The 15,742-nt window shown below is 37.4% G+C and overlaps 1 protein-coding gene across 1 annotated transcript in view; it reads left to right on the top strand.

Moving 5' to 3' along the window:
- Positions 1–15,742, top strand: part of CYP4F22 (cytochrome P450 family 4 subfamily F member 22) — a gene marked incomplete at its 3' end in the record, with an annotated part of 145,548 nt that overhangs the window by 55,736 nt on the left and 74,070 nt on the right. The window contains exons 2-3 of the mRNA XM_081317912.1: positions 11,019–11,241; positions 14,469–14,613. Of these exons, the coding sequence (XP_081174038.1) occupies positions 11,020–11,241; positions 14,469–14,613 (367 nt within the window). The 5' untranslated portion in view covers position 11,019. The remainder of the gene's footprint in view (positions 1–11,018; positions 11,242–14,468; positions 14,614–15,742) is intronic.

Here is a 15,742-nt window from a genome sequence, read left to right as displayed (position 1 = left end):
TTAGATTTCTATTCGAAATTATATTCTAGAGAAAACATACAAGCTTTAGATATAGATACGTATTTACAGGAAGCTCATTTTCCAAGACTTTCAAAAGAACAACAACTTGAGATGAATCACTTAATAACATCAGAGGAAATCTCTTTAGCTATTAAACAGTTGAAAGTGGGCAAGGCCCCGGGAACAGATGGATTAACAGCAATTTATTATAAAATGTTGTTGGTTGAAATGATTGAACCTTTAAAGATCTTTTTTTATTGAAAAGTTTTACAATACATTTTTGAATACAACCCCCCTCCCCCTCCCCTCCCCTCCCCCCTCCCCGGCTTCCCAGAGCAAAATACAGGGTATAAAAATACAAACAAACATAGTCTAAAATATACAAACAACAATAAAATATTAAATTCTATCACACATTAACTCTAATAAAATAACGACAAGCTAGTTATATATATATCCGCTACTTATTCAAATGCTAAGTGAAACTTTTTAGTCCCATATTTATTCTGGATGTAATCAATCCATCTCCTCCACTCTACAATGTATCTCTGTTGCGATTGGTCTTTCAAATACGCTGAGATCTTTGCCATTTCCGCCAAGTTAGAAACTTTTAAAGTCCATTCTTCTATAGTCGGCAGTTCTTCCTTCTTCCAATATTGCGCTACTAAAAGTCTCGCTGCCGTAATTAAATTCAACATCAACTTAATGTCCACAACAGTAGTATCTATGATAATACCCAATAAAAACAGTTGCGGAGAAAACTTGCTAATTTTATACATACTTGCTAATTTTTTAGGATCTAAATGCCACCTATAAAACATTTTATAAAAGTTCTCTCTTAAATTTTGGGCCTGTGTAAATTTTACATTTCTAACCCAGATCTTTTCCCAAGTATCCATTGTAATAACTTCTTGAAAATTCTGAGCCCACTTTATCATACAATCTTTAACAAGTTCCGTCTCTGAATCAATTTCTATCAATGCAATATATATCCTTTTTATATGTGCTTGACCTTGATCTCTAATTTGCTTTACCAAATTTTCATCACTCATTGAAAAACCAAATTTCTGGTCCTCTTTCCATCTAGCCTGTAATTGCCCATACTGAAACCAAGTTTGTACAATCTTTCCTTCTTTTAAAATGTTATATGACTTTAATTGCCATACATTCCTCTCAAAACTTAAAATTTCCTTATATGTAGTCACATCATGTTTAAATCCAACATTTATATTTTCTATCGTGTGCTTAGGTATTGCCCAAACAGGTATCTTACAATTTAACTTATGTCTATACTTTTTCCAAGCTCGCAACAGAGCATACCTTAAAATATGTATCTTAAACACCTTCTTATCATACAATAAATATGCATGCCATCCAAATAACAAATCATGACCCTCAAGATTTAATAATCTCCCTTGTGTTAAATTAAACCAGTCACTTATCGCTGACAAAGCAGCAGCCTCATAATATAATTTGAAATTAGGCATTTTAAGACCACCTCTTTCACGTGTATCTTGCATTATCTTAAATTTAACTCGTGGCTTTTCCCCTGCCCAGACAAATTTATTAACTCCTTTTTGCCATTCCTCCAAGTTTAAATCCTTTTTAAGTATAGGTATCATTTGAAATAAAAATAAAAATTTTGGCAAAACATTCATTTTCACTGCTGCAATTCTTCCCAGTAAAGATAATTGTAATTTTTTCCAACTATCTAATTCTTTTTGTACTTTTCCCCATAACTTTTCATAATTATTTTTATATAACTTCACATTTGAGGCTGACAAATATATCCCCAAGTATTTAACCCTTTTAACTATTTCAAATCCCGTTAGCTCTTCTAAAATAGCCTTTTATGATACTGTCATATTTTTAGACAATATTTTAGTTTTTTGTATATTGATCTTAAAACCAGAAACTTTCCCATATTGCGTTATTATCTCCATCAATTCTACAACTGAATAATCAGGCTGAGTTACTGTAACAACCAGTTCATCTGCAAACACCCTCAATCTGTAATCCTGATCTCTTATTTGGATTCCCTTAATTTTATCCGAATCACGTATTTTAATCAGTAATATTTTCAATGTTAAAACAAATAATAGAGGTGACAACAGGCACCCCTGCCTTGTACCTTTTTCAATATTACATAATTCAGTCAAGCTATTGTTAGCTATTATACGGGCTGTTTGCTTTTGATATATTGCCCTAATTGGTTGTAGAAATTTATCCCCAAATTCCATTTTCTCTAATACTTTCATCAAAAATTGCCAATCCAGTTGCTCAAAGGCTTTTTCAGCATCCAAAAAGATCAGCCCTGCAGGGATCTGATTGTTTCTTTTCAAAAATTCCAATAAATCTACAATATGTCTCACATTGTTCTTCATTTGTCTACCACTTATAAATCCAGTTTGGTCACCATGAATTACTTGTTGTATTACCCTCATTAATCTGTTAGCTAAAACTTTTGCAAATATCTTGTAGTCAATATTCAAAAGTGATATTGGCCTATAATTTTTGGCTTGGGTGACATCCTGGTCTTCCTTCGGGATCAAAGAAATAAAAGCAGTCTTCCAAGATGGAGATACCCCTCCCCCCATTTGAATTGTCTGAAGCAATTCCCTTAAAGGCTTCACCATTTCCAACTGCAAATTTTTATAATACACAGCAGTCAATCCATCAGTACCCGGTGCTTTACCCACTTTCAATTGTTTGATTGCTAAAAAAATTTCTTCATCAGTTATCAACTGATTCATCCCTTCCTTTTGTTCTTGCGTGAGCACAGGAACATTAGCTCTTATCAAATAATCATCTATATCTGCGTCTCTAATCTTATCTCTAGCATACAACTTAGAATAAAAATCAACAAAAGTCTTTTTAATAAGACTCTGCTGATACACTATTTTCCCTTTATGTTCCATTCTATCTATATTAGCAGCCCTTTGCTTCTTTCTTAACAAGTAAGCTAACCATCTACCTGGTTTATTAGCATTACAAAAAGTATTATGTCTAGCATACCGCAGATTAATTGCTACTTGATCTGCCATTAACTTGTCAAATTGACCCCTAAGTAAAGTAATTACTTCTTTGATCTTCCTGTCAGATGGATTCAAAATTAAAGCCTTTTCTTTTTCCTTAATTTCATCCTCTAATTCTTTCCTCCTAAATTCCAATTTACGTCTATATTTATTGTTCAAATATATTAATACACCTCTCATATAAGCTTTACTTGCATCCCAAACCATCTCAATAGAAGTACCTTTATGCATATTAATTTAAAAAAATTCCTTCATCTGTTTTTTACACTCTTCCACATTTTCCTGCTATCTAAACAAATATTCATTTAAGCGCCAAGACCGTCTATCCCTATTATCTTTTTCTATCTCTAACCATACTGGACTATGATCAGATATAGTTCTTGGACAAATCTTGACCTTCTTGATCCTAGAAAAAAAATCATTAGTAATTAATACAAAATCAATCCTCGAAAAAGATTGATGCCTGTCAGAAAAAAAGTATAATCCTTTTCTTGCAGATTCCTTTCTCTCCAAATGTCTCACAATTCCAAGTCATCCTTCATCTCAAAAAAAGATTTAGGCAGTTTAGCATGACTTGGGGTACTTTAAAAAAAAAACCTTATCCACTTGTACATCAAAAACGCCATTCCAGTCTCCCATAAAAATACAAGATTTATAATCCCACTGAATAATCTTGTTGTGTAATAAACTGTAAAAATCTCCTTGTTGTTGATTAGGAGCGTATAATCCAACCAAAAGCGTTTTCTTGCCTTCTATTAACAATTCAATCATAACATATCTTCCTTGTTTATCTGCTTCAATTAAAGATGCTGTCAAAGTATTCCTAATGTAAATAACCACTCCATTTTTCTTATCAGTCGCTGAAGCAATAAACCATGTACCCAACCTCAAGTTAGCCAAGTACTTTTGATCCGACGCTCTAATATGTGTTTCTTGTAAACAAATAACATCGTTTTTAAATTGCTTTAAATATTGAAATACTTTCTTCTTCTTATGTGGTGAATTCAAACCATTAACATTCCCGGTTAGAGGTTTTGTCGCCATCTTTCGCGACCTGAAGCTTTTGGAGTGCCTCTTCCAAAATCACCTCCACTCTCTTGGGTCGCGCTCCTCCCACTGCTTCACTGTAAGTAAGTTTTGAAGGTGCCATCACAACTCTCTGATGATCTTGCTCTTGTCTCATTCGCCTAGCAGCAGCACGTGTCATTCTTTGGTCTCTAGCCTCCTCCGATACTGGAATTTGATCCACTCTTGTATCTTTCTGAAATTCTCCATCTTTCAGCTGCATAACTCCTTCCGCACCTTGTATACTCTCACTTTGTGGTTTATGCACTCCTTCACCATTCTTCTTATTAGATTCCAAAAGTGGTATAGGGACAGCTTTTAGAACATTAGCATAAAAATCACGTGCCTGTAAAACAGTGAGAAGACGATGTCTCGTGCCTGCATACATCACCACCATACCCACTGGAATCTCCCATCTGAACTGAATATCACGTCTTCTTAATTCTTCTGCCAGAAAAGCGAACTCCTTCCTTCTCCTTAGAATTCTTGGAGGAATCTCTTTTAAAATTAAAACTTCTTGTTCTGTAATTGCAAATTTAATATTGTAAAAAGCTTGAATAACCTCATTTCTAATTGCTCTCTTTGTGAAGTAAACCACCACATCTCTGGGTAGTTTCCTTTGTCTTGCAATCCACGAATTAACGCGAAATATTTTATCTATGTCCTCCATAATTTCTTCTGCTGAGCGCTCCAAAACACCTTCCAAAGCCTCTGAAACTATTTTTTTTCAAATTTTCCTTAGAATCCTCTTTTAAACCTCTAATTCTCACAGCGAACTCCATCTTCCTATACTGTACCAAGGTCAAATCGTCGTCAATCTTATCCACCACATTTTCAGTCTCCGTCATTTTTGCATCTAATCTGATATTATTTTGGCTGAGATCTTCCACTCTCTCGTCCAGACGCTCTATACAAAGAGCCATGCCTTGAAATGCAAGTAAAATGTCTGCCCTCATTTCTGTAAGCTTCTCCTCCATAAGTTCAGCTAATTGTTGAGATTGCTTTTTCAAAGCCTCTTGCAAAACATCCTGCAGATCTTTCACTGTTAAAGCTGGTGCAGGTGCAGGGGGGGCATTAAAGCTTGTAACGAAGATTGCTGCACCGGGGAAGCCCCCGCTCTTCTAGGAACTTTAGAAGATTTGGCAGCCATTTTCACCCACTTGAGCCTGTTGCGCACATTCACTTTTAACAAACTCCACAAAGTCCACCAAGTTAAAGATCATATACTTGCTTTCACATGATTCTCCTGTACCACTCTGCCTGCATCCAAGTAATCTGAAGTTCACTCTCGCTGGCAGGGATGGTTGCTACGCCCTGCTCTGCTCCAAAGCCCTGGAGCAGAGGGGTCCCGAGGTCTGGAGCAAACTCAGGCTTTGGGGGGGCTCAATCCTTCAGCCACCAGAGTTTCAACTCTGGCGGCCCGGGAGAGCTCTACCCCGAACCTTTAAAGATCTTGTTTAATGAAATTCAGACTGGAGGAGCAGTTACTCCATCTTGGAGGACAGCTTTTGTATCATTGATTCCAAAGGAGGATCAAGACCTTACTCAACCTAAAAATTATAGACCTATATCGCTTTTGAACACAGATTATAAGATTTTTGCTAAAGTATTGACTAATAGATTAATGCAAGTTTTAAAACAAATGATTCATAGTGATCAATCGGGATTTATATCTGGAAGGTATATGAAATATAATGTAAGACAAATTGTAAATTTGCTTGAATATTTGGATAAGAACAACCAAGTCCCTGCAGCATTGATATTTTTGGATGCAGAGAAAGCTTTTGATCAATTGAATTGGCAATTCTTATTGAGAGTTGTTGAGGAAATGAATTTTGGAGAAGGATTCCTACATTCTATTAAAGCTATATATCAACAACAAACTGCACAAATTATAATTAATGGGGGGCTAACAGAGACATTTAAAATTGAAAAAGGTACAAGACAGGGATGCCCCCTATCACCATTATTGTTTGTTTTAATGTTAGAGATTTTATTAATTAAAATTCGAGAGTCCTCTATGATAAAGGGAATTAAAATAAAACAGAATGATTATAGATTGAGAGCTTTTGCTGATGACTTGGTTGTGACAGTATCTCAACCGATACAATCGGTTATAGATTTGATGGAAATTATAACTCAGTATGGTAAGGTTTCTGGGTTTAAGGTGAATAGTAATAAGACTAAGATATTATCTAAGAATATCTAATATCTAAGAATATCTATTATCTAAGAGTGAAAGGGAAATGTTAATTAAATTAACAGGTTTTGAAATAGTAAAAAAGGTTAAGTATTTGGGAGTGTATATTGCAGCTTCAAATGTAAAATTATATAAAAATAACTATGAAACATTATGGTTGAAGATACAAAGGGATTTAAATAATTGGAAAAAATTACAATTATCTTTACTGGGAAGAATCGCAGTTGTTAAAATGAATGTTCTGGCAAAGTTTCTCTTTTTGTTTCAAATGATACCTATATTGAAAAAGGATGCCAACCTTGATGAATGGCAGAAGGGTATTAATAAATTTATCTGGGCGGGGAAAAATCCAAGAGTTAAATTCAAGATTTTACAAGATGCTAGGGAAAGAGGGGGACTCAAGGCACCGAGTCTGAAACTGTATTATGATGCGGTGGTCTTGACATGGGTTAGCGATTGGCTTAATTTAACTAATAAGAGAATACTTCACCTTGAGGGTTGGGATTTGGTATATGGATGGCATGCATATTTGCTTTATGATAAAAAGGTGGATAGGGCTTTTAAATCTCATATTCTTAGAAGTGCCTTGTTGCGTGTCTGGAAAAAGTATTATTATAAGTTAAATTATAAAATACCGATTTGGGGAATTCCTGGACACGCGATAGAAGGTGTATCTATGGGAGTGAGTTTGGATATGTTTTCCTATAAGGAATTACTTAGATTGGAAGGGAATGATTGGCAACTTAAATCATTAGATGAGTTAAGACAAGAAAATATTGTGCAGTCTTGGTTTCAATATACCCAATTGAAAGCTAGGTGGAAGTTGGATCAGAAGGTTGGCATCACAATTACAGATGAAAATTTAGTAAAACAAATTAGAGATTTAAATTGTACACATATAAAGAGGATATATAATGTTTTAATTGAATTGGATTCGGAAACGGAATTAGTTAAAGATTGTATGATAAAGTGGGCACAAAATATCCAGGAACCAATTCTGTTGGATACTTGGGAGGTAATTTGGGTTAGAAATGTTAAATTTACTCAGGCTCAAAATTTAAGAGAAAATTTTTATAAAATGTTTTATAGATGGCATCTGGATCCCAAAAAGTTGTCTAATATGTATCCTAACTTACAGTCTAAATGCTGGAGATGTGGTAGTTTAGAAGCCACCTATTTTCATATGTGGTGGACTTGCAGAAATATAAAAGCTTTTTGGGTTAAAATTTGGTGGAACATTCAAAAGATTTTTAAGAGAAAGATAAAGTTTTCTCCGCAATTGTTTTTATTGGGCATTGTTGTAGATTGTGATATTAAAGAAACCAATTTAATGTTGAATTTGATAACAGCAGCACGGTTACTGGTGGGACAATACTGGAAGAAGGATAGTTTGCCTACTATAGAAGAATGGGTGTTTAAAGTATCAAATCTTGCAGAAATGTCTAAGATTTCTGCTTATTTGAAGGATCATTCACAAGAAACATATATTTCAGTTTGGAGGAGATGGTTAGATTATATTCAATAGGACCCATTGCTAAAGTTTGTCTAGCTTTTTTTGGATCCTTAGTTTGTGTTCCTTAGTTAGTGGTTTTTTTGTATGGGCTATAGTTTCTTTTTGTGTGAAGACTGATGCAAAGAATGAGTTAAGAAGCTCTGCTTTCTCCCTGTTGCCTGTTATTTCCTTGCCATTTTCTCTTTTTAGTGGACCTACAGTTTCCTTGACTTTTTTCTTGTTGTTAATATTTTGGAAGAAACTTTTTTTTATTATCCTTGATTTCTGTTGCAAGTCTTTGTTCATTCTGAGCCTTTGCTTTCCTGACTTCATGTTTGCATGTTCTGGCTGTCTGCTGATAATCGGCCTTAGTTATGTGTCCCTCTTTCCATTTTTTGTATTTGTCCTTTTCATCTTTCAGTTTGTCTAAGAGATCTTTGTGTAGCCATGTTGGTTTCTTCTTGAAATTCTTGTTTTATTTTTTCAATGGTATTGTGCTGGTATGGGCTTTTATGTTCACATTTTTCAAGGTTTCCCACATTTCTTGTGTTGTTTTCCCCTTTAGGATTTTCATCCATGGGATATTTCCTAGGTTCTCTCTGAGTTTGTTGTTGTGTTTGTATATATTTCATTAATTTTTGTAGGGTTAGGGTTAGGGTTTTTTTTAAATAGCCTTCTTAATATTTAGCAAACAGCATATTGTCTGGGTTCATGTATTTAAAAAACAATAAGTAAGAGTTAATTTCTATATTATCATAATATGTTAATCACTCAATAATCTTTTTCTTACGAATACATATTCAATGTTACATAGTACATATCATGTTCCTTTCTCTCTAACTCGCTTTTCTAGCCTTTGGTTAAAATTGTCTCATGTTCTAAAGTACACTGTCTTCTTTCTCTTTTATTTTTAATGTCAATCTGTCCATTTCTGCATAGTCTAATATTTTCTTAATTAGTTCCTCTTCTGTTGGTAAGTTTTCATTTTTCCAGTACTGGGCAAATACAATACTTGCTGCATTTAATATATGTAAAATTAAGTATATACAATCTTTCTCATAGTTTCCTCCTATTATGCCTAACAGAAACAGTTCTGGCTTGAAATCTATATGTTTTTAGTCATTTTTTCCAACCTTATGTATATTTTTGACCAAAATCTTTTAATTTTAGGGCATGTGCACCAGATATGATAATAATTACCTGGTCTTGGTTTACATTTCCAACACGTATTTGATGTATTTTTTAACATTTTTGCTAACCTCACTGGTGTCATATGCCATCTGTAAAACATTTTGTATAAGTTTTCTATGTAAGCCACCACTTTCGTTAATTTAGCATTTCTTTCCCATAATCTTTCCCAGTTTTCTAATTCTATATTATGTCCAAAGTTGTTTGCCCATGTTATCATTGCTTCTTTTACTTGTTCCTCTTCCATCTTTAAGTTTAACAAATATGTATAGAGTTTCTTAATCAATTTTTCACCTGCTTTTAGTAGTAACTGGCCAAATTCTGTCTGTTCTTTATAAAATCCTGTTGTTTTAGCATCTTTTTCATATCTCATTTGAGTTTGCAAGTATGGCCACTGTGCTGGACCAGTATATAGTCATTTGGTCCATTATACAGCTAGCTTAGGAATTAAGAACTGTGTTAGAGCAAGTAACATTTTAAGGGTTAAAAAGCCATCTCATTAAGAGATGGACTTCTGGGAAATGTAGTTTAGTTGTTCCATGGTTATATCTGTGTTCTAATTGGCCACTGGGAGGCTCTTGTGTCTTTATTACTGGACATCCTGTTATGTGCCATGGTTTTATTATCTCTCTGCATGAATCCTAGCCCGAGGCTAGGCTAGGAGCTCTGTAGCAGCATGTAACATTTACATAGAATGGGGAAATCCATTATTCTTTTACATACGAGATGGGTCCAGATTACAATCTACATTTCAGAGGAACTTCTGCAATAACTGTGAGTTAATGTCTTGAGGATGCCTGAATAAAAGTAATTTGTACAGCTCATCTGTTGAGTTTATCTGCCTGTTTCATGTGGAGTCCAGCAACCTTCTCTGCATGGGACAGGACAGCCACCATGATAGTTCAATACCTTGTTCTTGTAAACCTTGTCTGTCTTTCAGTTTCCCTTCATTGTCTAAAATATCTTTATAGGTCACAACTTTCTCATAATTGATTAAGTTTGGGTAAGCAAATGCTTCCATTGTTGAAAGCCATCCAAGTATTTTAATATAGATTTTTGCTTTTATTTTTTCCCATTCTAAAAGAAGTAATTTCTTATAAAGTGGTTTTGAAATTATCTATGTATTTTATTCTTCTTATACCACAGAAAGGCATGCCATCCCAGTTGTAGGTCATGTCCCTCTAGGTATAATAGTCTTTTATCTCTAAGCATTATCCACTCTTTTAGCCATTTTAACATAGTTGCTTGGTAGTATAGCGTCTAATCCAGCAGTCCAACTCCTCCATTTTCTTTCGCTTCTTGTAACATTTTCAGTCTAATTCTAGCTTTTTTTCTTCTGCCATGCAAGTAGATAGAGGAAAGTGGAGAGGATACATTGTAGTGTCCATAGCAAGCTGATAGAGGAAAGTGGAGAGGATACATTGTAGCACCTATAGCTTCCCCTCTCCCCCCCAGGAGTATGTCAGAACCCGCAGGAACAGAGAATGAAGAAATCACCCCCTCCCAACAAATGGGTTCTGACAGAAACACACAGTGTGTAAATTATAGAATCCTAGGGCTGGAAGGGACTTTGGAGATCTTCTAATCCCAAGACAGGAGTCCTTATACCATCTCAGACAAATGATTGTCCAGTCTTTTCTTGAAAACACAAGTGATGGAGCTCCTGCATCTAAGGGAGGTAAAGTATTCCATTGCTCTATTGTTCTCACTGTAAGAAAAATCCTCCTTAGTTCCATGCTGAATCTTTCTGTGATGAGCTTCCACCATTCCTTCTTGTCCTGCCCTTGGGTGTTGATAGAGAATAAAATGATCCCCTCTTCCTTGTGACAGCCCTTCAATTATTGGAAGACTGCTATCATATCTCCAATGAACCTTCTCTTCATTAGACTAAATTTGGGGTGCTTTAACTTGGGTTCCTGCAGGAAGTGGGATTTGAAGGTGGGGGCCCTCTAAGGTCAAAGGTCTTTTTCTTTCACCAAATGTACAAATTACTCCAAGAATTCTGTTCTATACTTCATCTACTTTCTTTTTATTCCAGAATGTTGCCCCTCACAGACTTGCTGCTAGAGAAACTGGCCATGGAGAAAACCTTGTTCCGAACCATGGTTATCTCCAGCCTGCTGCTATGCCTGCTGGTCTTCCTCATCCATCAATGTTTAAAGGCCTTTGACATCTGCCACTGTTATTATGTCAACTGCCAGAGACTACGCAGTTTCCCACAGCTGCCTCACTGCAGTTGGTTCCTAGGCCACATAGGAATGGTAAGTCCAGCTAGTATGTCAGGACCCACTTCAATCCCACATCTTAAGAAAGCAGAACTCTTGGAAACAATTTCTTCCAACAGGAATTTTATTAAGAGTAGTTGATAGCAGGCATAATAGACAGGATCTGAGATTTCCCTTGCAGAGTGATAGGTTAAGATATCCCCAAGCAAGACCCCACCCCATAGTTCATCCGGCCAGTGTGGGATGGCCAATCCCCAGGTGTTAGGTCCATCATGGGAAAAGGGGAGATAACACTGGCCCATCTCCGGTTCACACAGCGATGGTCAGGCGGCTCTTCACACCTTCCTCTGAGAGCATAGAAATAAACCAGGCACAGAGGTTACATTCCTTATTCCGTCCCTTGTTCTAGCTGACAGTTTAGGGAGAGAAAGTTCAGAGAGAGATATAATGCCGGAAAGCAAAATGTTACATTGTAGTGGATAGAGGAAACAGAGGCAATAAATGAAAGCAAAATGTTACATTGTAGTGGATAGAGGAAGCAGAGGTAATAAACCCACAGGCACATCCCCTCTCCCACTTAGGAGTATGGCAGAACCCAAGGAAAGCTGAGATTTGATTCTGGGTCAGAGGGGATAGATAGAAATGAAATAGGAATGGGTTCTGACATAGTATAAGGAATGGAAAAATGCCAAAATCTAAGCATTTGCACAAGTTATTACTACAGGAGATCTAAAATGCTGCCCACAGATGCTTCTCCTATACCACACCACAGCCTTGAGGCCTATGACAGACAGAGCCACAAGGATGCTACATCTTCCAATTCCAGCAGAAGGGAAATAGCCAGAATAAGAATTGCTGGAAAGCTAATTGCTGGACAGAAGGGAAATGATGGATTTCTAAAAGAGCAGTCAATAACACAGAAAGTTGTGACCAGATGCACATTTTTTTTGAATTTTTAAAACTTCATATCTGTGCATACATGCATCTCTTCAGACATTGGTACCATTAAAAAAAATAAACACAAAGGCACAGGAGCATTTGGATCTTGTAATAGAAGTGTTCAAAGTTGGAAGTGAAGCAGATGGAGAGAGGGAGGAATCCACTAGAATGGATGGGGGTGTTTTTAAAAAGGCCTGTGCATACTACCTCTGTCATCTTCTTACACTGGCTGGGCACTTGCATGGCCAGGTTATTGGCCATGGTGGCACAGAAGAGCTCTGGTGATGCAGTGGTTAGAATACCTTATTGCAGTCTAATTCTGCCCATTGCCAGGAGTTCGATCCTGACCAGCTTCAAGGTTGACTCAGCCTTCCATCCTTCCAGGGTTGGTAAAATAAGGACCCAGATTGTTGGGGCAATATGCTGTCTTTGTAAATTTATTTATTTATTTATTAATTATTGGGACTTATATGCCGCCCTATCTCCCGAAGGACTCAGGGCAGCTAACAACAATAACATACAATAAATACAGAAGTTAAGATAAAATTAAAATTAAAGGCCCCTGTACAATAAATTAAAATTAAAATTAAAATAAATTAAAAATTAGAGTTAAAAAAATTAAAAACATAAGTTAAAATCCCTGTCAGTCCAGGTCAGCCAGGTGGAAAAGGAGTGTTTTGAGGCTGCAGCGAAAGGACTGGAGATCTGGGGCCATCCGAAGCTCAGGGGGGAGCTGGTTCCACAGGGCTGGCGCTCCCACAAAGAAGGCCCTCCCCCTGGGGGTCGCCAGCCGACATTGTCTAGCAGACGGTACCCTGAGGAGGCCTTCTCTGTGTGAGCGTACTGGGCGATGGGAATTCATTCCTGGCAACAGATGGTCCTGCAAGTATCCCGGGCCTAAGCCATGTAGGGCTTTAAAGGTAAGTACCAGCACCTTAAATCTCACCCGGAGGGCAACTGGTAACCAATGCAGCTCACGCAGGAAGGGTGTAATATGGGAGTATCGGGGTTCTCCCATCACTACCCGTGCAGCCGCACTCTGCACCAGCTGAAGCCTCCGGGTGGTCTTCAAGGGCAGCCCCATGTAGAGAGCATTGCAGTAATCTATATGTGAGGTAACGAGTGCGTGGGTGACTGTACGTAGGGCATCTCGGTCCAGAAAGGGGTGCAACTGGCGTACCAGGCGAACCTGGGCAAATGCCCCCCTAGCCACGACTCCAATATGATCTTCAAAACTGAGTCGTGAATCCAGGAGGACGCCTAGATTGCATGCTCTATCAACGGGAGGTAACATCTCTCCTCCTATAACCAAAGATGGAACCTCTTGGACTAAACAAGATGCCGGTACGTAAAGCCACTCAGTCTTGGCTGGGTTGAGCCGGAGCCTGTTCTTTCCCATCCAAATCTGTACCGCTTCCAGGCAACGGGACATCACATCGAGGGCATCACTGGGTTGGTTCGGGGTGGAGATGAAAAGCTGGGTATCATCAGCATATTGATGATACCCCACCCCGAAGCCACAGATGATCTCTCCCAGCGGCTTTATATAGATGTTGAACAGGAGAGGCGAAAGTACCAACCCCTGAGGCACCCCACAACTAAGGGGCCTAGGGGTTGACCTCTGCCCTCTGCAGTTTTGATTATTTACATTTTTTTTCCTGTTCAATAGTGTCTCAATATATTTTATTTTGCTATTAGTTAGTGACTCCAGAGCCACTCTGGACAGCTTTTATTAAAAAGAACCAATAACAAACAAAAAACTCTGTATGTCCAGAAAAGACAAACTCCATATACTATCCCCTCAAAAAAAACTCTGAACAAAACATCTGGGATCTATGAGAATAACAAGATTTTAAATGATTTTTGGAGTTTCAGAATGGTGGGTGCCACATGGATATCTGGGGGGATGCTGTTCCAAAGAGCATGCACCACAACAGAGAAAGCACTCCTCCTGGCTCACAATAGATGACATTATTTAAATGAAAGAACACGGAAAACATCTACAAAATGAACCTGGTGAAATGGTAGCTTACACTTGGAGAAGCCTGCCTAAGACTTGATGAAAATGAAAGGTGACTGCATCCTTAGCCAGTGCCTCTAGGGCTCAAGGCCTGCATTTCTGCTGCTCAGTGGATTTTACTAGAACTATAGATGCCTGCTTTTGACATGTGACCATAACCTCAACACCAGGTTCAATAGGGTATTTTCAGAGCAAAGCTATTTTTTTGTAGTCTTTCTCCAGTCTCTTTTTTTGCGTTGGCCAACTAGCCCTATAACTTTCTCCTCCTTTTTGCACCAGCATTCAGTGCCTTTATCCATTGCAGATTCCACCCACTGAAGAGGGATTGGTCAAATTGGTACAGATTGTAAGCACCTTCTCCACGACATTTATGTTATGGATGGGGCCCTTCCTGCCAGTCTTGTCCTTGGTTCATCCTGATTATATCAAGCAAGTTCTGACAGCATCAGGTATTGTGGCGAATGATGGCAAAACTGGAAATGGATGGGGAGTCCATAATTCATTGGGACAGACTCTATTATAGAGTCCTGTGGGCATTGGCTGAGTATCCAAGTTGAATTCACATTGCAGAAGACCTGGTTTATTTAAATCTGGTAGGTAGATGAAGCCACAAGTAGATAAAACCATATCCTATATTAAGCTATAAGCAAGTGTTCATAAATCTCTGTGGCAGGGACCACTGAACCCCAAATAATAAACAGACAGCCTCACATTGATGTAGAGAGGAACAGATTAGGAGCTGCAGTCCAAGCCCAAATCTGGTTTTTGCAATTTCTCTAAGGATATAATGCTTAGGGAGCCAATTAAGCATCTTGTCAAGGAAATTCAGCCTTTTATCTGGTTGACCCATTTATTTTTATTGGATTCACCTATGTGTTAAGATTATTTATTTGAATATGCTAAAATATGGGTTTTTAATGAAAAAAGCATTGAGAACCAGAATTTTAAGGATCTTGGGATTTTTTTTTAATAATTTGGATTTGTGTTAATCTGCCTATATAGTACTAAAACTCTCATTCTTGTAACCTTTAACTAAGTGAAACAGCACATCATAGAGCAACAATTTTTAAACCGAGGGTCCTCAAATCATGGACCAGCTTACAGAAATTGTCCAAAATCTGTGACCCATGTCTCCCATAAAACTGAAATTTGGCAAACATTTTATGACATAAAAATTATCATAAAACTGTTTATGATATAGTACAAATACCATAAAACATTTCCTGTGGTTAACTCCTGGTGTTTGACTATGCTATTCAGTTCAACATGGGCTACTTTTAATGGATAGTACAGGGCTCTTCAAACTTGGCCCTTTTATGACTTATGGACTTCAACTCCCAGAGTTCCTCAGTCAGGCACGCTGGCTGAGGAATTCTGGGAGCTGAAATCCACAAGTCATAAAAGGGCCAAGTTTGAAGACCCCTGGGATAACATGAGGATTCCTGCCCTGAGCCTGGGGCTGGATTGGAAGAGTTCCAAGAACAATAATTCTATGGATTGCATTTGTTCCTTTATGACTGTTGATCTTGATTTTAGCTGGCATCAGGATGGATTATATTTGGGATCTTTCCCCCACAT

The sequence above is a fragment of the Vipera berus genome (assembly GCF_964194415.1).
Source record: "Vipera berus genome assembly, chromosome: 2".
NCBI lineage: Eukaryota > Metazoa > Chordata > Lepidosauria > Squamata > Viperidae > Vipera > Vipera berus.
Note: the sequence above shows the minus strand (reverse complement) of the source record. Positions and strands in the feature narration are given on the sequence as shown.